Below are 23072 nucleotides of genomic sequence, written 5' to 3'. Positions count from 1 at the left end.
ACACACATATTTCATATATTGTTTGGTATTATGGTTAAACAAGCACCTTGTACATCATTTCTTCTAAATTGATTTTTGCATAAGAATAGTGTTTTTTAATATTTTTACACATCACCAATTAACCTTCTACTATTTCTTTTAGATCACTTAGCCAAAATGAGAACTATTCTACTCCACAAGTATGATTGGATATAGGTTCTTATTATGACACACAATTATAATATTAGTATGATTGGATATATTTTTTTAGCAATAATAATAATAATAATATAGAAAAATATATGGTTTAAAAAAGTTCAAAGAAATTTTCTATCTTGGTTTCTATAGTTTTTATTTTTTAAGCTTATTAAACAAAACTATCAATAGTAGAATAATTTACTAACATCTATTGGAATTACACATATCTCTTTCAATGAATCTGTTAAAATTAGTTTTATTTATTTTAATTCCTATTTATGGGTTGACATAGATACATAAAAATTCATTATTTAAAAATTAATAATTTTCTTGAAAACTTAAATATGAATTAATGAATGAGTTAAAGCAATAAAAATATGTTTTACCACATGCATAAAATGCATAAAATTAATATATTCTAGTTATTTATGTAACCAACTTTGCTTCTGAAAATTCGTATTTAAAAAATTCATAAAATATTGTATCTAATGAAGCATTCAACAAAACAAACACTGGTCATAATTTAAAGTTATTTACAGTTATTTTACTTACATTGTATACAATTTTGTATATTTTGTACCATTTAATTTCTAATGTTATTACTTAAAGTTGTAAAATACTTGTGTTTTTTTAAAAAATATATTTATATATTGCAGTATTTTAAATTTAATAAGAATATAGATATATTTCAGCTTTTTATTATTTCCATTCCTATGTTATATATGGTCAATGTTTGAACAAAATGTTGATATTTCAAGTCAAAGCACATGGCCAAACATAAGTGATTTCATCCGTACATTTTAGTATGTGCATTTTTATTTCCATTTTAAATACATATGTGATGTTGATTGTGCATTGAACACTTTGTTTGCTAAAATTACCTATTACAATATCTTTACTTGCTTTTGTTGAAAATAGTGAAATGTATTTGGATATCAGCCATGAATTTTGAACTCAAGTTACCTGCAAAGTTGCTCACATGCATAAAATGATTGAATATGTGAGTAAAATTAGAAACAGACATGCAAACAAACAATAACTTAATATGTAATAATAACATCGAGTTCAAATTTCTTTACTGATGACTTATTGAATACAAGAGATATTACTGGTAGAATGCTTTGATTACAAATTTACAACAAATCATTGTTGTCTTGCCATTTGTATTAAATCAACATAAAGAAACACATAAAGTCAGAAAATATTATGTAGATATGTGTAACGTAGAATGTACCCAGAACATTCAATTTGATGATTGGATATGGAATCGGACACATGTTTATGGTCCAAGTATCGCAATCTCTTATACGATCATTTATATTCATGTACAGACTAATTTAAAGGACTAATCAACTCATGGCAAACCAATAATTTGTTTCACAAATGTGATGACCTTTTAAATATCATACTGGAACAAGTGTCCAAAAAATCTATGAAATAAAGGCAAGTATGGAGCATTCTCGTCGTATTCTCAGCTTGAGAATACGCTGAAAGGAGAAGGATGCACAGTATAATGAGTACCTTTCCTTCGATACCATCGTAAAAAACAAAATTGCTGTGTAAAGATCATCTCAAATATCACCACCCAAATCTGTACAAACTATTGTCCGTCTCTGCCGCTGATATGATGAAATGCACAATCCGTGCAGTTCAATTTCAAGACAAGAACCCCTTCAACTAGCATACCAGACACTGAAGTCACATGACAGCATTGGAGCTTCGCACTCCATATACATAAAGCCCCCTATACATAAGGCAACAACATACTGCATTGTCTTCACCTGATATCTCATCGCTGTTGTACGCGTTTGACAGCCTATCTACGTGCAAGAATCCAGCCAAGTGATTTGAGCATCTGTCACCAAAATACACAACCTCCTTCCCCTGGATGGTCCTCAACCTGAAGGTCAGCTAATCCTCTCCAGAAAAAGGTTTAAGCATGCCTTAGTCGAATTAGCACTGAAGTGTAACTGTGGCAGTAATGTTCATTCGTGAAAAAGAACTCGAGATCCTTCTGAAGCAGCTACATCATGAAGGGGTAGGATCAGCTCGAACAGATTCTTCAGAAACATCCTTGACAATTTCCCAGTTGTACTTTCGCCCATAACGATAAATTTCCAATAGCTGCAACCACGTCCACACAAAAACGATTGACTCATGTTTACTGTGTGAAGAAGTCAACCTTACAGCATATGGCATACAATACTTCCAACAAGGGAACATAAACACATGAAACACTTGAACTGCTCACACGTGCGCATAGACATAACTGAAGAATACCACAGAATTCCTTCACTAAGACCAAGAGATAATCAGCTCTAACATTGTACTATGGAATCTGTTGTAAAGAATACAAACCTTGTCATGAAATTCCCCTGCGGCCACCAATTGCTTGTATTTTTCATACAACCTAAGCGCCTGTAACATTTCAGAAGGTTAGACCTAAGAAATGCAAAAGAAGAAGGGGACGCAATATAAGCAAACAGTATGATCACAGCAGGGTCTGCACGTATAAAACAAAATATTCAAAGAACACTGCCCTTTTCATCGATGTTCTAGCTATGTTTTTACATGAAGCAGTGTTAACAGAGTAGAGTGTAAAACAAACCGTGCAAGCATCTTCAATGCTGTCATGCGTTTCATTTTGAATGTTAGTCTGCAAAACCAACCAAAATGCTCAAAATTCCCACGACGAATTTCTTATCAATCCAAGAAAGTTCTCTTCGAAACTTGAAAATAACTTGAACCAAACCAAAAAGGTACGGAAATTCTGCAAAATACCAAACACTTATGGCATACTAATGTGCATAATACGACTAGTACGCAGCTGAACTAAATACTGTATGATGAATTAAGGACATGAAAAAAAAAAAAAAAAAAAAAAAACTTACATTTAAGAGGTAAGAAGCCAAGAAACGCAAAGACAACATTCTTTGACGTTTAAGGTGGAAGAGCTCTACTGTATCGATTATCTGAAAGGGTTCAACCAACGCGCAATATCGTAGCAGCTCAAAATCGGGCATAATACAAGCCACTTCTGATACGTGTAAGTCATAGTACAAACTTCTCAATAAGCCCAGAAGAATGATAAAAAATTTATAAACAAAATAAGCATGAGACCTGTATCCACCAGGATCACAAGCAAGATCAGCGACTCGAGGACGTTACCTGAGCCTGTGGCACAACTATATTGATCATGCGAAAATCTTTTTTCAAACCATGGCCAACAAACCTGCAACCTTTGTCCACCTGCAGGAGCCAATTGTGGCAGTCACATCGAAAACCACTCAAACGATATTTGCAAAAATCCAAAAATTTCAAAATTCGAACAACTGCAATTCCAAAACAAGCTTCATTCTCATCACAATCGATAGAGCGCTGTGGATGGCGCACCAGGTAACGCAGTTTAACGTAAGCCTTTTTCAGGGTTGTAACAGGATGCTTAGATGTAGCGGGATCCTGCAGTCAAATCAAATATTTTAGCTCTAAATGATAGGACATGTGCACACATCCAATTTAACTAAGTCCAAAGATGGGCAAGGAAGTCCCTCATCAGGTACAGAAGCCCTAACGACTCACCAGATCACCCGGTGCAACTCCTGAGTAGCGTGTCAAGTAATCGTACACAGGCTCAACCTGCATGTAGTTCCCCGTTCAATCAACAGTTCTAATAATTTCTGATAGAGAGAGAACCTGCGTCAATCTGTTTTAGGACCCCTAAACAAGGTTGCTGAAGCTGTCCGGATCTAGATAAATGTATAAGAACATGCAAATCATTTCATCCTAATCTTAATAAATAAGAAGTACAATCGTCGCGTTCCACATACCGCACAAATGTAGTCGTCGATGCAGCAAACACCAGCTTTCAAACCTTCACCACGAACCTGTATATCATAGAATATCACAATCACACTTCAAGTGAATCGATCATTGCCTCGATATTAAAAGCATTAAAAATAAAAACTCATACAAATTCACTTACAAACAGCGACGGAGAAGAAAAGTAATAAAACATACCACACTAACTCGAGCTAGACCAAGGCGTGCAGGACGTTTCACGTATTCCACACCATCTTCGCGGATCCCCTACATAAATTTTTTCTAATGTTAACTATGTGCAAATACGAAACATGGCGCACGAAGTGATTTCAGTTTTACAGTGCTTCAGACTGGTACCCATACCTTCTCTGCAGGGGCAAGAGCCACAAACTCTGCATCTAATCCCAATAGCATCCTCTGAGAATACAAATTACAAGGGTCAAATTTAGAGTTTCAAGTAGTAAAAAGCTCAAATGGAAAAGAGAACAAGTGAAATTTGCGATAGAATGGACATGAAGTGCACACTCGACTAACCCAGAAGATAGTCTTTTCTAATTCTTTCACACTATGTGTTAGAAGATCTAGACCAATCATAAAAAAAATAAATAAATAAATAAACTGATGGTGAACTACTATGTTCTACGATCCTGCTATAGGCTTCAACAAACATGAATTGGGAATACTAAAACGTCTACTCCCAAGTATTTGAACAGAAGATGGAAAATCATCACATACAGACCATCATTTCTTGTAAATTTTGAAGCGCAAACCAAATTCCGGTCCAAATCCTTAACCATGAAACAATACATGTTCGAAGTGTTTATCTTACAGGCTTAGGAAATTCCGTGGTCATGTCAAAAGGTAGAAATGTAGTATACGGATTGGACACTGCCGCCGGTGAATCTAGTGAGGCCCTGGTCTCCAAAATAAGACGCTTGAAGATTTCATCAGAGATGGGAGTTCCGTGACTTCTCCCCTGTCGTAGAAAATACAACATCGAAGTGAGACAACACAACTTTCAGGAAGAAAAGGAGGACTATTCTATATGAAAAGAAATAGAAATCGACGGTAAAATTGCTTAACAACTGACAATGTTCAGAGAACTATGATGCTTTTCTCAAAGATCATTATCTCTATACAGAAAGAAGAGCAAATACCAACAAGATGCAATTATAATACTATGTGTTTTAAAAGCGCGTGTCGCATTCCAATACTACACATGCTATCGAATGGTTTAAGTGAATTTTAAATACACATCAAAATGAAAGTGTTGATACAAAAACCTGAAATCCTGCAGGACTAGGTTGAATGGTAAGTGAGCCAGCCGGTAAACTCTGAGTTGTATGATTACTGCTGTCCACAACTGGTTCCTTGACTCGAGAGAAGTAAAGCAAGCAGGGCACCTTTTGTTTACCATAAAGGGTCACCTGAAAAGAATGCCACACAACAATTGTTATTACCTCCATTGTTTAAGCGAAGAAACACCCAAAGCAAGATTCAGACAGATCATAGTGATGAGAATAATATCCAGGTTAAAGGGTTCACAACCGAATTGCTCTACAAATTCTGTATCTTCCAGAATTCATGTCTCAAAATCCTGAAAGATAAAATATGCTTGAAGGATTGAACATCACAATTTCACCATTCCCCACAAGACCGAAATCACCACAAAAATAAGCTCGCGCCTGACACACATTGCAAGTCAGGACTTCGGTATGATACCACATCTGATGCGGACGTAGGAGCAATGCAGAAGTCGTTAAATAGAACCCAGTCTGATGTTGTTGAAGCTCCTCCCAACCCTACTGGAGTGGGCTCAAGCTGCAATTTACTAAAAGCTGTTGAGGAGTTCACACCTGAGAAACACGTGATTCACAAACTCCAGGTTCGTTAAATAGAATCCAACGATCTTCCTCAGTTTCATCTTAGACACTTAAAGAATCTGATCCCTCTTCGAAATGTAAAAAGCTGGAGTAGAAAAGAAATGCAGTACTCATCCACATTAAACTAGTTCAAGATAGTTACAAACTTTTGCACTAGGGCAACCATGGGAATAATAGCTGAACAGATTTAATATGTACTCTGCGAAACCAAATCAGCAATTACACTAAGTGACACTACGGCAAGTAGAGGATACCTGGCCCAGGTGATGATAAACTGATACCTCCGTAGGAATCCGAATACGAAGAAGGGATCTGCAATCAGTAACGTATATCAATAATCCTCTCCCAAAAAGAGACCATATACCCTTATCAAGAGAAACATCGACGACATGAAATCACGTCTTCAAGCTGACAAACAAACTGGGCATCAAAGCGAAAGAGTCATAAAATTCAAAATATTAACATATGCAGTAAGAGTTTTCACCTTAATATGAGCCACAAGATGTCCTTCACTTTCTTCCTGGAAGAGCTTGCCCTTATCAAACTCATCATGTACATGTGCGACCATAGCAGTCAGCTCATATACTGCACGAGTAGAGGTAGTTGTCTCAGCTGACTCAGCAACCACAGACTCTTTGCTTTTGCCCACGTCTTTACTATCTTCTGTGCCGCCCTGAAAAAAATCCAGCCATCAAAGCCAAACATCAAAACCTTACAACTAGTCCACTTTACAAGATGATTCTGTCTGCATTTCGGTACAAAGTAATAGGACGAATGTGAAAAATGAGAAGGAAAAACTAGCTGGTGACGTTACAAAATTTAGGATAAAATTATAATAAGTAAAGCACTATTTAGTAGCAGAGGATAAGATGAACAGCCAGTTCTAGAGTTGACATACCTCTGTGACAGTTACAGAGGATGCAGCAGGATCAACAGCAATCTCCACCCGAAATGGTAGCCAGTTGCTACGCACAACTTGACCTCCAGAGCTTGTAGAATTGGAGCCATTATTAGAGATGCCAGTCTTTCCGGAGTCTGAGGTCGGTGGGTAGTCTCCATCGGCAAACCAGTAGTACAAGTCTGCCTCCCTTTGTATACAGCAATTTACAATCAAGATTTCAGGTAAACTGCATGGAAATCGGGTCTGCAAAGCCACTTCAAGGATTAGTCCTGCGAAACAGAAAGTGGCATTTCACTCTACCAAAAGATCCTTAACCTGTCACGAGCTACAAGCCAACACTCAGAAGGCGGTTACGTGCAACGCGCTTGGAATTTCTAACCTGCTGAAGGGAGACATAAGCACGACAATGAGGGCACCACGCTCGCATATCTTCTTGCTTGCAGAGACTATTCTGCAGCAATTCCGCAAACGATGGACGTACTGAATTCGGCTTGCCTGCTGGGTACTGGCCATCAATCCACACCCACAATTTTTCAGTTCAAAAACAAGAATTCAAAGTGGCCAAAATTGGCAATGCCATATATTCAAACGCTGAAATTGCTGGCAGGAACATATCTCTTACAATTAAACCACAGAAGTTTGTGTCCAAGATGTCAGCATTTGGACAAGAACGAACCTGCAAATCCACTTGAAAGGACAGGCGCTCTTGGACTACATCCTCATGAGATGTACCTCGACACTGCGATAGCACCACCCATCAAAAAGTAGTCGTGATTTATAAATTACACAACAAAGGCTTCCAATAGCTACTTGACTGACAAGGCAGCGACACAACAAAGTGATACATATGACGTCTTTCATCTAGACTAGAATGTGAAGAACTTTAGCATTGAGGCTCTCTAATTCTTCACAGTTTGTTTTTGCAACCAGAGGTTAGCACTGCTGATATCAATATTCAAGAGAACTATCAGGCTAATGTTGTGACTACCACCTTACCTATTTGGAGTTAACAAAATCATACACTAACTGTGCACCTCGCGAAAAGATGATCACGAAGTATTTTAGAGCAAACAAATTGTCGCAGAGCACCTCGAAAAACAATTACGAACCTTGCTATGGACATGTATCACCATGCCAAAGAGTTGGTTACTGATTGACGGCAGTGGCGAAGGTACTTCAGGGTCCATCGAACCAGCTCCTTCTTTGTGAATCTACATCAATATCTCGATGTCTTAAATTTTCTTTTTGAGGAGGATTGCATTTTTCATATTACAGTAACTAAACTCGTTATGGCTTTAGAAGCAGGCATGTATAGAAAGGAATAATAAAATGCAGATATTACGAGATAATTCTACATGTACAATACTAGTCAATGATTCAGCCATAGCTCCAAGACTTTAAAGGTTAGCATGTCGACTGTTAGTAACTTTAGATAATCTAAGTACCTGCTCAAGTAGAAAACGACTGAAGCTCTGGATCCGTTTTGCAAGAGACTTTTCCTTACTATTTTCCCACTCTTCAGGACCCTCGACTAATCCCAGTGCTGCTGCCTCCTTAATCTGACGCAGTGCTCGTAGTAAATTGCTTGGCTGGAACAAAAGTTATAGGCTTAGATGGTCGTTACCAAATCAGATTGCGGTTGACCACCAAAACTCATACCACAACGGAAAATAAATTGCTGCTATGTTAGCTTAATTTCTTTAGCATTTTCCGAACTCTGCTCTAATTAAAGTTGCATAAACAACATTCGAGTATTTGCAAAGCTAGCTATTGCTCAAGTACCTGGCAGGTGCCACCTTGTGCGACATCCAGCATATGGAGGACAAATCCAAGTTCACAAGTGAGACAGAATTCTCGTTCACAAACATGAGAAGTAACTGCTGCTTGTAATGCAGGGATAAAATAAAGTACCTGCAACCCAATTAGCAAACAAGATGAATCCATCAAATTATCAATGAATAATCTCAACCAGAAAGACTCAATTATTACCTAGAAAAAAACTTGACAAGAAAGTAGAAGCCAGACAAAGAGAAAGAAAGGCGTAGTTGTTATTACGTAATATATACTTCCAGCAACAGAGAAGAAGCAAGAAAAGAGGACCAACTCCCGACAAATGATACGTACTTGAAAATGTTAAGCATTATTAGAGATAGCAATTCGCGTAATCATGCTGAAATTGTAATTTGTATACTTTATCAAAATGCCAGCGTCATGTCACACAAAAACGTCATGTTTCTTTTACGTCTTGCTCAGAAGCCTCACACATTTCAAGATGTCACCATGGTAAAGCGGAAGATAAAGAGGCAAGAGGTCGATGAGCATGATGATTACAGACAAGTCTCACCTGCAGAAGTGCATTGCAGTAGCTGTTGACAATATCATTTTCCAAGCCAGCGAAACGGGTCTTATTATAGTAACTGAAGTCAAATTCTTCGTATTTAAGCTTATATTGAGATTGCTTGATTTCCACTCGCCTGTACGTCTTGGGAAGCCAACTCTGTCCGGATTTAGTTGTTACTTTAGTGGTAAATACTGAGACACCAGGGCGTTGCACCGGAGTACTTTGAGGTTTGACGTCTATCTGAATGAGTCAGAAAGAGAGATACTAGTTAGTGAGGAAGTCCATTTGCACTTGACTGCCTGAGAAATTCACTGCTTGTCGGTCAATACGCCTAATAGCAGGCATCATCGTGACAGGATTTCAATCCATAAAAAAGCTGCGGTTATTAAAACAATAAAAGAGTCTACACCATGTTCACTCTCGCCTAGTAGACGTCTGCATCTGCAAGTATAGCAATCTCGAGCAGAAATAACAAGACAAGGAGTGGGTCAAGAAGAAGCAACCACCAATCTGGTGCTCAACAGCTGGCACATTCCACTATACCATGTAAGGTTATAATCTAGACGTAGGCGCAAATCACCTGAAGATAAAGAGTTAAATAAAGAAAACACATCGAGCTGTGAAGAACTCCATACCTTGGGCGTTTGACGCAAATTTCGGATGCCAGCAACTGCTCTTGATGCAGAGCCCTGAGATGATCCCCGCCGCCAATAGGGGTTTGGCACATAACCAACAAAATCATGAGCGTTCATCTGCTCTAACAGATGTTTCCCCACTATCCTTGGTGGAAGACCAACACGAATAGGAGTAGACATGTCCATTGCAGAAAATGGGACATCGGTTGTAGCAGGCAAAAAAACATCGCTGAAAGACTCTAGCTCACAGACGTGGTTCTCCGCCAATGGCTGTACGATATCTGGAAGCTGCATACCAGTAAAATTTTGTTTGATACATTGCGGAGTTTGCTGTAATTACTGTAGTGGGCGACACAAAAGTTTTGAAGCTTCTTTAATTTGCAATAACCTCGAATGCACCAAGATTTCAAAAGCATGAGAAAGTCGTGCAACAGACGAGACTACCTCTAACAAAGAAGTCCCTTTTCAAAGTTCAGCAACTCCAGAAAAAACGCAGTGCCACACTGGATGGATGAGCAATTCGGCCTCAAAACAAATGTGATTCATACACATCCAAGTCTTCTTTATTCATCCTGCACCGTTTATCACCAGTGCCCGGGAATTGGGAACTTGAGATACATGAAATGTGCAAGTTTGTTTTGATGATCGTTATAGTGTGTTCATGGTTACCTCAACCCAATTAAGCTTTGCATCCATGCGCACAGATTTCACTGACGTTCCTTTAATTAGAGAAAAAGTCCGTGACAGATCGCCCAATTAGCACTATCATGTGCAATGCCACTGAGTGAGAATGTCATGCCCACAACTTGACGGATATTCAGATACAATGCCAGATGATTGAATACTTGCTTGGAAGTCGAGAGATACCTCTGTTGGGAGAGAATGTAAGTTGACAAGATCATGTTCTGAAGCTCCCCAAACATGGACGTATCCTCCTGAATCTCCAAATGCCAACAGCTCCCCGGAACTTGACACGTCTGTTGAAAGCAAGTGGTCTGATTCACAGTCTACCTGAAATAGACACAACAAAGCATCAATATTGATATTGGTGATTCAAATTACTCTTCTTCAGGTCAAGAGAATATACACATACAACAACAACAACAACAACAACAACAGAAGGTACTCAAAATACGTGGTAATACTAACTTCTCAACGGGTATTTATGTCAAATAAAGAATAATGAAGGATTACGCCCGTTAGGAAGTCCTCGATTTCTTCAAGGATGTTCTTGCAGCATGTTCTACCTGATAAGATTGAACATCAGCTCCAACACCTTGGACATCGGTGAGGAGTATTGCACCACTCGCTGAAGTAGCCAAAACTATACTGGAAAATTTCGGCTGAAATCGCAATATAGTAGCACCAGGAGAAAATGGGATATGTGAAAGAGGGCGCGCTTGTTGCCGAATGTCAAAAACCTGAGGAGCAAAGCAAGAGCTTTGGTTTGTCAATACACAAGTCAGGCCCTGATTGAATTAAAGATGATCACGATGATATTTTCCATTGAGAACAATGATGAATCTTCTTCATGCATTACTATGACACTTTCATCGTTGTTCCCTGCTTGACATCATATTTCCGAAAATTTGAACAAATCCCCACTAAATCTTAAAAAGGAAAGAAAGATCAACCTTGATAACAGCCTCACAATATATACGACCCATCCGCCGCGTGAGTCCACACGATACAAGCAGATCGCCTTTCAAATCTAATGAAGAAACTTTTCCTGGAAAAGACGACCACCCTTCCAGATTGTAAATTGCGTTCGGATATACCTAACAATTCATGACGCGTAGAAATTGTGCCCCTCATAGCAGAGACGCTGATTCACAGCCTCCCACAACAAGGACCTTTGAGAACAAAAAAAATGCAAAATGACAAGAGGCATAAGAGGTGATATCCATACCTGGATGAGCATCAATTGTGTGCTCAGTTTTCATGGTACGAAAGTCTTTCAATATGATGTCACCACCCATGCCCCCACATGCAACAAGTCTACCATTGCTACGCATTACAGCTATATCTTGCCCCACTACAACCTGAAATTCGCCAAAAAAATAAGAATATCTTCATATTCGATTTGAATAATATATATAACAGATGGAGAATCCAATCATCTTGGAAGACAATTATAACGTTGATGAGAAACTTGAATTGGCTGCCCATGACTAAATTTCTTGGAATATCTGATTTACAAAAACCGGCTGCAAGGTGAGATTGACCTATTGGAATGGCAATTACTAACCGATGATGCGATATACGCAGTCGACAGATCAAGAACTGATAATCTTGAGCCTGAGTGGCCAATAAGTACACGACCAGCTCCAGGACGCTCCCAGTCACAACATGTTATGCCCAAGACATCATCATCTCTGCTGTGTGACAAGTGCAGGTAAATACTTGACATTTAAATGCTGCAAGTTCCAGACAGAAAAGACCTTGACAAATCACAAGCACGTACATGCTCCTTGATAATTCGACTGGGTCGGTAAGTTGGAGATACGTTGTGACCAATAGGACAAAAAAAAAATTTCATCGAAACAAGGCTTTAATGCTAGTTCTCAACATATTCTAGAATTATAAATTTTAAAAATTAAAAAATTAAAAAGTCATTGAAAGTAGATTAATTATTTTAGGTATTACCAAAAAGAAATTAATCGTCAACACGAACCTGGAAGGTATCCAAAACAATTGCGGTCCAGAAGAGTATCAATTCGACTACGTAAAAATGTAAGCGCCACTAACGTTTCGAATGTAAATTACAGAGCATATAAATCAAGCCACCTGAATGACATCAAAGAGACGCCTCCTCTTGTGTGCATACGAACATATTCAGAACTGACAGATAAAATGCCTTCCGCTGCTCCAAGCAGACCCACCACAGCTGAGGGGTGCGCTCCGAAAAAACTGTACTTGTCCAAAGTAGGACATATGAACGAATGCAGTGAGCCCTGTTTCAAACCCAAACCCCAAATGAAGATGAGTCCTGTCTCAGTGCAGCAACTACATTCAAACGCGCCACATCGCTGACCCTCACCATCATTACTCAACGTATCCAAGCTATTTGTAGCTAAGATCTGGCAGCATTCGAAAAAGTCTGATGGGCTGCACCTAATTCAATACATCAAGTTGCCCTAACAGAGATACTTGTGAAGTTGGTCAAAAGGAGGGAGTAAGAGACAAGTATTCTTTTAGTTCAAAAAAACCAACGTCTAGTAAGAAGCAAACAAATATACGTCAAAATTCGCCACATAACGTGCCAATTCGCACGCTCCAGATACCAACACCACACGATTCCTTCGTCAAATATTCAAAAAAGTCCAATTCAAAGAATGCAATGCTTCGGATAGGGTGAGAGAATGAGCTATCTTACAGCAGAAGAGGCTGTCCACAGAAGATCCAAAAGCGGATCAAAGAGGGTACAACAGACGGGTTCATTGGCACGCTGCTGAGTGACGTACGCCAACTCTCTAAGCTTAGCACGTACCATCGTTACGTATCCACAAACTACCTTTAGCAAATTTCCAAACCTCTATTACCTTAGCAAGATTATCTCATCGGACCATGTCGTTTTACATTGTACCTCTCGCGATTCTCAATTCCTCTACGCCTATCTTAATCCTACCCCGTGCGTCGGGTACGCCCATCCTCATCCGCGATGAATTCCACCTACTCGATTTCCCACCGCCGCAAATAAGCACAACGTAACGCTACCACCGATCCTTGTCCAAACCATCACTCCTCCGCATCGATAAACAAACACACACTCAACACAATTACAATCCTCTACTGCATTCACCAGCTGCCGAAGACAAAATCAATGCATTCTAACTGTTCATGAGCAAGCAAGTCTCCACTAGGAAAAGTTTTCCGAATCGCACGAACCATCTACTTCCGCACAACCCTAACCCGACCAACCAACCAAGCATGTATCACTTGCAATTCCAACAATCGTGGCGGAGACAGCCAGCAAGACCTCCAGAAAGCATGCAGTGCCTGGGAGGAGGGGGGGCACGGAAATAACGCGGCCAGCAATCGGGAGAGGGGAGAAAATCGACGCGAAGACGAGGCGCTACGAGGATGATGGCGGGATGGCGAAGAATCACGACTACGATGCCTCCCTGTCTCGGCCGACCCCGCCCCTGGGAACTCACTCTTCCGCTCCCCTTCCCGTTCTCTGCGTTCTCGTGTGGGCCCCTTTTGGCACTACGACCGTTCCTCGCGGAATCTGTCTCGTCGGTGTGGCACTCTGTATTCAGTTCGATTTGTGTGGATGTGGATGTGTATTTTTCATCCATGTGTTCATCATAGCGTGTTCATCGTTTACAAGCTGGACTACAGCATTTTGGGGTGAATTTGAGGAAATGCTCACCCTGAACCTTCTAATCTTTACATTTTTTTCATTCTTTTTATTTTATTATAAAATCATCAGTGTTATTCGTGACCTCTGAATCACAATTACCAAAACTGGTTCTGTTTGCATTATGTAACAAATTTTGCATATTTTATTTATTCATGTGATTTTATTGAAAGATATTTACCTTGTTGAGTGGAGTATGTGAGATGAACAAAGAAGAGAAAAACGGGTAGTATAGGATTCATTTTTTAAAAAATATTGATAAACTTAATAGACTATTCATGAAAAAATTATCATACCTTAAATTTCTCCCATATATATATACTCTTGGTTTGGGATTTTATTAATAATAAATTAAGCTTGTGCATAGACTAGTCTAACTTAACATCAAACAATATTTAAAAAAAGAAAAGAAAAGAAAAGAAAACTACCGAAAGCTTGTGACATGTTTGATAAAGACGGTCTTCTACTGGATAAATAAACAGACAAACAAACAGACAAACAAACAAAGCTGTAGTACTCAATAAACACACACAGAATTGTACATGTGTTCATGTTGGTTTTGTTTCTATTATTTTTTATTCCAAAACTCAATATGTTTTTCTTAAGTGGCATTGCACAAAGAATATTCTAAATAAAAAATAAGTAAATTAGGGTTGTTATTACTCGACAATTATAGTAATGAAAACCTTTTAAAGCCACCCCCCTAACCTCACAGACCAACTGTTTTCACTATGTTAATACCCACGTCATTTTTTCCCAATAACGGATGTGTGTGTATGTGTTTTTTGTGTGTGTGGTTGTTTTTTTGTTTGTTTTTAAATTTACACAATGGATACCTTCCATATTTCTGGAGTAAGGTCCCCTGCCCTGCCCTGTCCTGCCCTGAGCTTTTTCGGAGCGACGAATCCACGATGCAGCGGGCATTACACCACAGTCACGAGTCCAGGGGGATGAGTATGTCCCAACAGGTCGAGGACGAGGTTGTAGAGAAGTGGTATTTCTAGGGAGAAGAATTATCCATTGCCGACACTCGTAAAGCAGCTGTTGTGCGTTAGGGTTTGATCACGTTCCCTAAATCTGTCACTTGCTACACGTCGCTATCCATCGCAAAACGCCATTTCTAGACGCATCCGCAAGCATTGGAGCCGGACTGCGCGTTCGTTAGGCAGGCTTTACTTGGAAGGGTTTGGGGTGCTGATTGTGGAGGACGGGGGTAGGGATGGCAGACGACGAAGGGTATGAGTATGGCCACTCACCTTCGCATCGCTCCTACAATGGCGATTACGATTCCGCGGAGCGCAATGGCGAGAAGAGACGTGAGGTAATTCGTCGATATATTTGCATATAAATAAACAAATATATATATTTTCACACACACACACTGGTTCCTCTTCTTTTTCCCGGAAGCAATGTGTCGCGTTGTATTAGGTGGTGTTTTAGAGTTCTGTTGATGCGCAACGGGAGTCGAAACTCGGTGTCGGTGGATTCGTGGTCGTGGTCCTGCGGAAACGTAGTGCGTTGCATCCGAGGGGATCCCCTCCCGTGGTGCTTGGGTCACCTGTTTTACTTGCGTTGCGATATTTTGTTTCTTTTCTCCGTTACTCACGACAATTGGGCCTTCGAGCGGTATGGGTATGCTTCAGAATCGATTAGCGAATTCTGCAGCTGATCTAGTACAATCTGTTTTTACATGTACACCATGGAAGCTAGAGTTTAGGATACTTTGGTCGTGTATGAATTCTTGGTTCTATCCCTCAATCAAATGCTGATTTGGCGTGGTGTCTCTTGATTGACGTGCAGTCTGTTCACGTGAAAATTGGGTCCGTCATGCTGTGTGACGAAGTGTGGAAAAGCCGCGAAACGTTTCCATTCCATGTTCGCAACATTCATTGTCTTACTTGTTCACTCTGAAATGCATTTTTTTAGGTGGTAGGATCTACAAGCTAGGTGACGAAAACTCCCGAAAGTACAGCGTCTTTCTGTCTGAGTTAGAGTTAATTTTTGTGCGATTCCGCAATTTGTTGCCTTTGGTGTGTCCTTCATGGACGCATAGTCACAGAAGAATTCCGGTTATTAAGCACTACTGTTGAGAAAGGGTTTTCGGAGGTATATTGCTTCCTCTACCTCAACGACTGTTCCGATGATCACTTTGTCGATGTCTCCATCACCTCAATGCTTGAATAGGATGGTAAACCTGGTGTAAGGTGTCACAGTTAAGTGAACTGTACTCGTACAGCCTTTGAGAATGACACCGAATTCTGGTGTCGAGCACTATCGGTTGGGGCCTGTCGATAACCTGTCAAACCTGAAGATGTTACTATTCGGTACTCCATCCTGAATTCAATGAATGCTTTTTTACAGTGGGCATTGTACAGTTTGGGACCGAGCTAGGGGGTCTACCCTCACCTTCCACTGTCAGAATAGTTGTGCTTGTGAAATGGTTTGGTCGCATTGTTCATGGTCCAGTTGCACTAGCTACTTCTGCGTAGACACCGCTTGGTCATGGATTTAGAGGGTCTTACTTCGCCACTTCGTTGAGTATGTGTTTTTGTTGCAGCGTGCCTCTCGAGAATCTGACAGGAATGGAGAGAGCAGCCGAGACAGAGACCGGGACAGGGGCAAAGATCGTCGCTACAGGGATTTGGATGTGGATCGAGAAAGGGACAGAGACAGGGACAGAGACAGGGATCGTGAACGTCATCGTAGCCATGATCGAGATAGGTGAGCTTTCCAGTAATTTTTTATTCGTCATCATCGCAAATCGTCCCCACTTCCTCCCTTGGAAGAACTATCACGTTTCTGGATCTTAAACTTCCGAGCTTGGCCAATATATTGTTCAATTGACGTCAAATCGTACTGTGAATGCAGACGTAGTCGTGAGTATGACCGAGACAGGAGGCATCGGCATCGTTCTCGATCCACTTCCCGGGGAAGATCAAGGGGCTTATCCAGATCTAGATCTTGTTCAAGATCTCCGTCTCGTTCAAGAAGGTTCGCTCTAGTAGTCATTAGTTGCTGTTTTGTAGATTTGAAGGTTTTAGCGAACTTGGGCATCAATATGCTATGAGCTTTGTGACCCCTTGTGATGCGGTGGGTTAAACAATCAACTTGTAATTTTTCTAGCATTTAGATTGGAGTTGTTTGGATGGCATTTGCCATTGTGCTGGAAATGGAGATTTTTCCCTCTACATGATATTGTTTGCGAGGTGGATGGGAGGTGATCGCGGGACTGAGCTACAGCTTTAACGGAAAGTTTGGTTTCTTTTTGTAGGAAACAAAGTGGATTCGACATGGCCCCACCGGGTGCAGCCGTTGTTTCAGGAGCTGCATTAGCAGGTTTGTATGACCGTCATGATGATGTGACTTTCCTGTGATACCCACCACCTCAACCGTGGAAAACCTTGTGTGTAGGTTCATATGAATTCGAGTGTCACATACTTTTACAATTCTACTATGCTCTGTCTTTTGCATCATCTAATATATACTTGTACTTCTAGAAATATCACCTGTTGTATTTCTTTAGCTTGTAGATTGTTATCCGCTTTATATTATTTCTTCTTCTCTGTTAAAATTGGTGAGCATTGTCAAACAGATTTTCGATTTGAAACTGAGGAAGTCTCTGTTCTTGTGTTTTCTTGTTGTTTCCTTGTTTGTTTGTCTGTGGTTATTTTTGTATGCTTCGTGGATGCGAAGGCATCAATCGAGCCCTGTGCCCTCTCCACGATGCGCATAGAGTGCCTGCTAAGGTGTGATTTATCGACAAGGAAGTTATGGATTACCTTGGTGTTGGTTAATATTTGCTACTTCAGTGCCTGTGAGCAAATGTCTTGTTGGTTCTCGATCTATGTATTTAAAATAAGATCACACATCTTGTATTTAATAGTTGTCATTTGAGAACCTACGTAATTTTAGTGAAAGTGATTCTGAACATCAGTGGTTACAACATCCATATTTTATTTTTCTATAAAATGTTCATTTTTGATTTTTTGACTTTTTACTTCAATACCATAAATGTTTTTGAAGTATGTCCATGTGTTCGAACCTTGTTGTAGTGTATGCCCTTGTACGTTAACTTTAATTTCTTCTGATAAAGATTGAATGTAATCTTTAAATCTATAACGTGACCACATTTTAACAGCACCTGGACTAGTCTACTTGGTTGTGTTTTAATCTTTGTCTGTTTTTGTAGTCGGATCAAAGAATTTTATGCCTTTAGTAGGCGTCCGTGTAGTCTCATGAAGCTTTGTTACGGCTTTCAGGTCAAATTCCTGGGATCGCACAGCCTATGCCCGGAGTATATCCAGGAATGTTTCCCTTTGGAGGAACACAGGTATTTGGTGTTTACTTATTTCATGTAGGATTTTCAATTTATCGGTTTCAGTAAGGCGGATAGACGTTTGTCGAGTTGAGGCCTCTAGGCCATATTGTAACAAGAATAGTTTGGTGGTCAAGCAGTTTGGAGGTATTCCTGGAATGCCAGCACAAGCCATGACTCAACAGGTGATGATGATTTCTACTGACTGACCTTCATGTGCCAAGCTGAATCAGACGTAGTGGCTGAGAAGGGTCCTTGCTTTTCTAGGTTTAATGGTACGAGAAAGCTATTTAGGATGGAAGGTTCACTGAAAGGTTCACGTAAATGTACGTGCAGCTGATGTCATGAATATTTACCTTGCAGGCTACGAGGCATGCTCGTCGGGTGTATGTTGGCGGCCTACCACCTCTGGCGAATGAACAAGTGCGTAAAATATCCTCTTTAGAGCGCATAGACAGCCTCAACTTTATTGACCACGTCATTACAGTTGCTCTGCGTTTGCTCTTTGTTACAAATGTTATATATATATATATGCCCATTATTATTAAATACCTGCTATTAAGACCTCTCTTTGCTGTTACGGTGGGCTTTTGAGGTTTTAGTTTGGTGGTTGAAGTTTACACCCGGTACATGAAAATGTGAACTTATGGGTTTTTCTGGTATATTATAAATAGACATATAAACATGTAAAAGGAATTTGAAAGATTTTAGTAGTTTGGGGTTCCGCCGAGACCATTATGTTGTCTGCATTAGCTTTGGTATTCAATAGTTGATGGTGGCGGTGTGGTGCTGCACAGACAATTGCGACTTACTTTAGTCAGGTGATGGCTGCTGTTGGAGGCAACACTGCTGGTCCAGGTACATAGCTTGTACAGTACTTGTTTCGTTGTTCGATTGACCTTTATAATTCTCGAATTGGTTTAACACTGGTTGTCAGCAGGGTATTAGTCAAAATGGGGCCCCAGATCACGTCAATCATTCCGCTGTTGCGTGCTAATGTGCCGATGGTCATTATGGTTTGGCTTAGGTGATGCCGTTGTGAACGTGTACATCAACCAAGAAAAGAAATTTGCATTCGTTGAGATGCGAACCGTTGAGGAAGCCAGCAATGCTATGGCTTTAGATGGCATCATGTTTGAGGTTTGTTCCTGTGCTATGTGGTCACTTTGCTGTTGGCATTTAAGTGACTTCTGGTAAATGTCCTTAAAGTTCCTTCTGCATCGGGTTGGTGCTGTTTCATCAGCCCACCCATTCTACAGCACTGTTATTCTATGCTGGCTGGAGTAGGGATTTTTTTGTGACATCGCCAAAGAGAGTGTTCCTAACTGTACTTGTGCATGGCTCTTCTAGGCTCTATATTAATATTAATGCGAATCCGTTGAAATTGAAATCTAACATGGTTTCCCTCTCTGTTTCTTAGGGTGTGTCTGTTCGTGTTAGGAGGCCAAGTGATTACAATCCATCTATGGCTGCCACTCTTGGCCCAAGTCAACCTAGTCCTCATCTAAATTTGGCTGCGGTTGGGCTTACTCCTGGGTAAGTTGTTTATGAAAACTTTGCAAATTTGAAATCTTAGTACTTTTCCTTGGAAGGGTCTTGTGACTTTTTCTATGTGCAAATGGTAGCTACTAATTTCATGTCTTCTGATTGATCATCTGAAGAATCCTATCGGGACTTCTTGTGTTTTTTATTTTCTTTATTTCTCAATCTCGTTTTAGCTATACATCTTAGGTCGTCCCTCAGATCTTTAGATCTCTCGCAAAGATGTGTAGATCTGTTTATTGTTCAACTTCCACCTTGTGACGCAAAAGGCATGTAATAAGTGCTGGTGATATTTGCAGGAATGCCGCTGGAGGTGCGGATGGACCTGATCGGATCTTTGTTGGAGGCTTGCCTTATTATTTGACAGAGATTCAAATTAAGGAGTTGCTCGAGTCTTTTGGGTAAGGAACGGCTTACATTTGAAACATGGGCATGAAATCTATACAACCATTTCGTTGATGTTGAATGCTTTAAGGTTTTCGAACGTGATAAAGCTATCCACCACCTTAGCGAGGTTTTTATCTAATTTAAGGTTTCTTGAACTCCAGGCCTTTGCGAGGTTTTGATCTTGTCAAAGACCGGGACACAGGCAACTCTAAAGGATATGGTTTCTGTGTATATCAGGTATGCATGCTTCGGACATAGTTGAATTTTACATTGCCTTTAGCTGAACTGTTTTATGCTGAAGAATAATGCGTGTTGACAGCTTGAGAGTCAGACCTTCTGCTTGTCCATACGATTTGCTTCTGACCACAGACGTTGCGATTGGAGAGTAGAGCGATGATAATCTTTGAAGTTTCTTCAAAGCCGAAGCTATGATGCTGATCTTGGTTAACCTGTGAGCTGTGAAAAATCATTTATCTCGCAGGATCCAGCTGTTACAGATGTTGCTATTGCTGCACTTAATGGGTTGAAAATGGGTGACAAGACTTTAAGCGTGCGTCGTGCTTCTGCCAGGTAGCGAATTTTTTTTAATCTTTCTCACCCTATCCGTCTGTATGGCTGTGTGCCTCGTTCCCTTCCCTTTCACAGGACCCATCAGTTGTGGATATTGCCTGTGCAACGCTTAATGGCATGAAAATGGATGACAAGACATTAAACGTTCGTCGGGCCACTGCAAGGTTGGCTCGAGTCCACTTACACGTCAAGGAAATAAGTCTTATTCTTGCGACAGTCGACCTAACCTTCACAAGAAGACATTTTTTAACCAAGTTACTCTCTAATGAAGAGATCGTCCGTGTAGGCTACTTATTTTCGTCGTTTACTTTTTATGTATGTGGTTTAGTGGGTCTTAAGTCACTGGAAGTAGCTTGTTTACAAATATAGGAAAGGTCTGTTTGTATTGGGTAGTTTCTCATCTCTACAATTTCATCTTCAGGTCTCAAGGTGAAAGTAATGTGAGCTTGACATATCGTTATTGTTAGAAACGTATCTCATTGCTGGGTTTTGTTATGTTTCAGTGGACAGCCAAAGCCGGATCAAGCAAACGTTCTGGCTCACGCTCAGCAGCAAATCGCTATTCAGGTACTCGTTTATTCTTGTTTGCTACGTGTTTTTTTCACTTTGACTCAAGCATTGTACGGTTTTAAAGTTCTCAAGTAATTTTCTATTGCGATCTAACAATTTCTGGCACCTGCAGAAACTTGCATTGCAAGCTAGTGGTGCCAATGCTGTTGCATTGGGCGGCATGGGTTTCCCTGGGCTTCCAATGATGGGTGGCATGTTTTCTGGCATTGGAGGGATGTCCCCAGTTGAAACACCGACTAATGTGGTCGCTTTGACTCAGGTGAGCTATCTGTTAAGGTTAAGTTGTGAGTGGTTTGGTTTTGGACGAAATTCAACCACATTTATATCAGAAGTTTCATTAAATTTCTCATTATGGCTATCCTAGTTATATCCTGTTCCTGTTTGATTTAAGTCAAAAAGTTGAAGGTCCAATATGCTTTATCAATTTATGTACAGGTTGTTTCACCAGATGAGTTGAAGGATGACGAAGAGTATCAAGATATATTGGAAGACATGAAGGAAGAATGTGGGAAGTACGGTATGTGTCCACAATGCAACTCATGGTCTTGATATTTTAAATCTAATAGTGTTATTTTCTGCGAAAGGGAATACCCCAATCTGAACTGAGACATAAAATTGTGTATTGCAGGTAACCTTGTGAAACTCGTCATTCCTAGGCCAAGAGATGGCGAAGACGTTCCTGGTGTTGGCAAGGTTTGAATTAGTCCTCCCCTCTAACCCTGTTGAAGTTGTTTAATTTATAATATTTTGGAACGACCGCTCCATGTATCTTCTTATAATGTAGCTTTTACGGTTTCGCTAATCTGTCTTCCTTTTAGTTAATTGTTTGTAGCATATGCTGATCTGTTCTATATATGTTTCAGGTCTTTGTCGAATATTCAGACACAGCAGGTGCCGCGAAAGCAAAAGCATCTCTTCATGGTCGTAGGTTTGGCGGACATTCTGTTGTTGCTGTCTACTATCCAGCGGAGAAGTTTTCTATCGAGGATTATGGAGGTTAAAAAAGGCATTTGCGAGGACCTTAACTTCTGTTATGATTATAGGTTAGAATGTGTATGCTATACTTTCATGATTCAAGGAATAGTAATTTTGTAAGGAATTAGTTTCAAGGGATTTATGACAGAAAAGCGGTGAACTTCCCATAAAAATCGGTTAGCGCAGTGTTCCTCTAGGCTTTTTGATTACCTAGTTTGTTACTCTTTTTGCAAACATTGGCAGTGGAGATTACTCATGTGTCTCTTAGTGCTTTTTGATGTATGGCGTAGACGTGTTGGAAAGCATCAGCTTACTAATACCAATATTTTGGATAGTTTTGATGCTTCTAATAGCAGTGGCGAGGGTCTATTAGGTTCGGCTCGTACTTAATAATTCATAGCCTTACATGCTAAATAGCATGGTGGTTTTCATTCCACCAGGCACAACACATACCTTATGGCATGTTTTGGTTTAAAATTATCAGTTATGTCATCATTCCACCATCTGTACCATTTATGTGGATTTATTTGAGCTTAACAACTAGAGTACCAGGAGCTTTGTCCTATCCACGAGTTTTCAAGTTGTTCCAAGGGT

The 23072-nt window shown here is 40.0% G+C and overlaps 2 protein-coding genes across 18 annotated transcripts; one reads left to right on the top strand and one right to left on the bottom strand.

The window, feature by feature from the left end:
• Positions 1-1681: 1681 nt before the first annotated feature.
• Positions 1682-13811, bottom strand: LOC112287711 (uncharacterized). 3 transcript variants are annotated; one of them, XM_024531029.3, is made up of 30 exons: positions 13133-13811; positions 12544-12710; positions 12005-12131; positions 11666-11798; positions 11391-11485; positions 11004-11177; positions 10624-10767; positions 9757-10044; positions 9125-9361; positions 8563-8691; positions 8226-8369; positions 7890-7991; positions 7457-7519; positions 7160-7285; positions 6778-7023; positions 6364-6552; positions 6134-6191; positions 5719-5852; positions 5280-5423; positions 4826-4972; positions 4360-4413; positions 4195-4263; positions 4005-4061; positions 3757-3813; positions 3571-3636; positions 3346-3426; positions 3069-3149; positions 2786-2833; positions 2536-2595; positions 1682-2301 (listed from the first exon to the last, which is right to left on the bottom strand). In XM_024531029.3, the coding sequence occupies exons 1-30, from the start codon at positions 13247-13249 to the stop codon at positions 2206-2208; spliced, it is 3633 nt and encodes a 1210-aa protein (XP_024386797.1). In that variant the 5' UTR covers positions 13250-13811; the 3' UTR covers positions 1682-2205. The 3 variants fall into 3 exon arrangements, with proteins under 3 accessions (XP_024386797.1, XP_024386796.1, XP_024386799.1); XM_024531028.3 differs by having other exon boundaries at positions 12005-12134; positions 13133-13781; XM_024531031.3 differs by lacking the exon at positions 13133-13811 and having other exon boundaries at positions 12431-12553.
• A 1127-nt stretch (positions 13812-14938) lies between these two features.
• On the top strand, positions 14939-23043 carry LOC112287211 (splicing factor U2af large subunit B). 15 transcript variants are annotated; one of them, XM_090253624.1, is made up of 19 exons: positions 15009-15440; positions 16677-16840; positions 16988-17110; positions 17391-17455; positions 17813-17865; positions 18379-18449; positions 18575-18619; positions 18798-18857; positions 19232-19292; positions 19462-19574; positions 19855-19970; positions 20276-20377; positions 20525-20600; positions 20845-20933; positions 21437-21500; positions 21616-21762; positions 21939-22020; positions 22132-22196; positions 22367-23043. In XM_090253624.1, the coding sequence occupies exons 6-19, from the start codon at positions 18405-18407 to the stop codon at positions 22502-22504; spliced, it is 1203 nt and encodes a 400-aa protein (XP_090109750.1). In that variant the 5' UTR covers positions 15009-15440; positions 16677-16840; positions 16988-17110; positions 17391-17455; positions 17813-17865; positions 18379-18404; the 3' UTR covers positions 22505-23043. The 15 variants fall into 15 exon arrangements, 10 of the variants coding, with proteins under 10 accessions (XP_024385754.1, XP_024385755.1, XP_090109750.1 ...); XR_016505075.1 differs by having other exon boundaries at positions 15086-15440; positions 21952-22020; XM_090253625.1 differs by lacking the exon at positions 20845-20933 and adding an exon at positions 21009-21097 and having other exon boundaries at positions 15122-15440.
• Positions 23044-23072: the final 29 nt, after the last annotated feature.

Source organism: Physcomitrium patens, chromosome 10, assembly GCF_059467195.1.
Source record: "Physcomitrium patens ecotype Gransden chromosome 10, ASM5946719v1, whole genome shotgun sequence".
Classification (NCBI taxonomy): Eukaryota; Viridiplantae; Streptophyta; class Bryopsida; order Funariales; family Funariaceae; genus Physcomitrium; species Physcomitrium patens.
Note: the sequence above shows the minus strand (reverse complement) of the source record. Positions and strands in the feature narration are given on the sequence as shown.

Coding starts and splice junctions, on each gene's coding strand:
- LOC112287211 (XM_024529986.3), top strand. CDS start 15,339: ATGGCAGACGACGAAGGGTATGAGTATGGCCACTCACCTTCGCATCGC. Junction 15,441..16,676: donor ATGGCGAGAAGAGACGTGAG/GTAATTCGTCGA, acceptor TTTTTGTTGCAG/CGTGCCTCTCGAGAATCTGA. Junction 20,601..20,844: donor ATGGTTTCTGTGTATATCAG/GTATGCATGCTT, acceptor TTTATCTCGCAG/GATCCAGCTGTTACAGATGT.
- LOC112287711 (XM_024531028.3), bottom strand. CDS start 13,249: ATGGTACGTGCTAAGCTTAGAGAGTTGGCGTACGTCACTCAGCAGCGT. Junction 7,992..8,225: donor GTCGTTTTCTACTTGAGCAG/GTACTTAGATTA, acceptor ATATTGATGTAG/ATTCACAAAGAAGGAGCTGG. Junction 7,520..7,889: donor TGATACATGTCCATAGCAAG/GTTCGTAATTGT, acceptor GTGCTATCGCAG/TGTCGAGGTACATCTCATGA.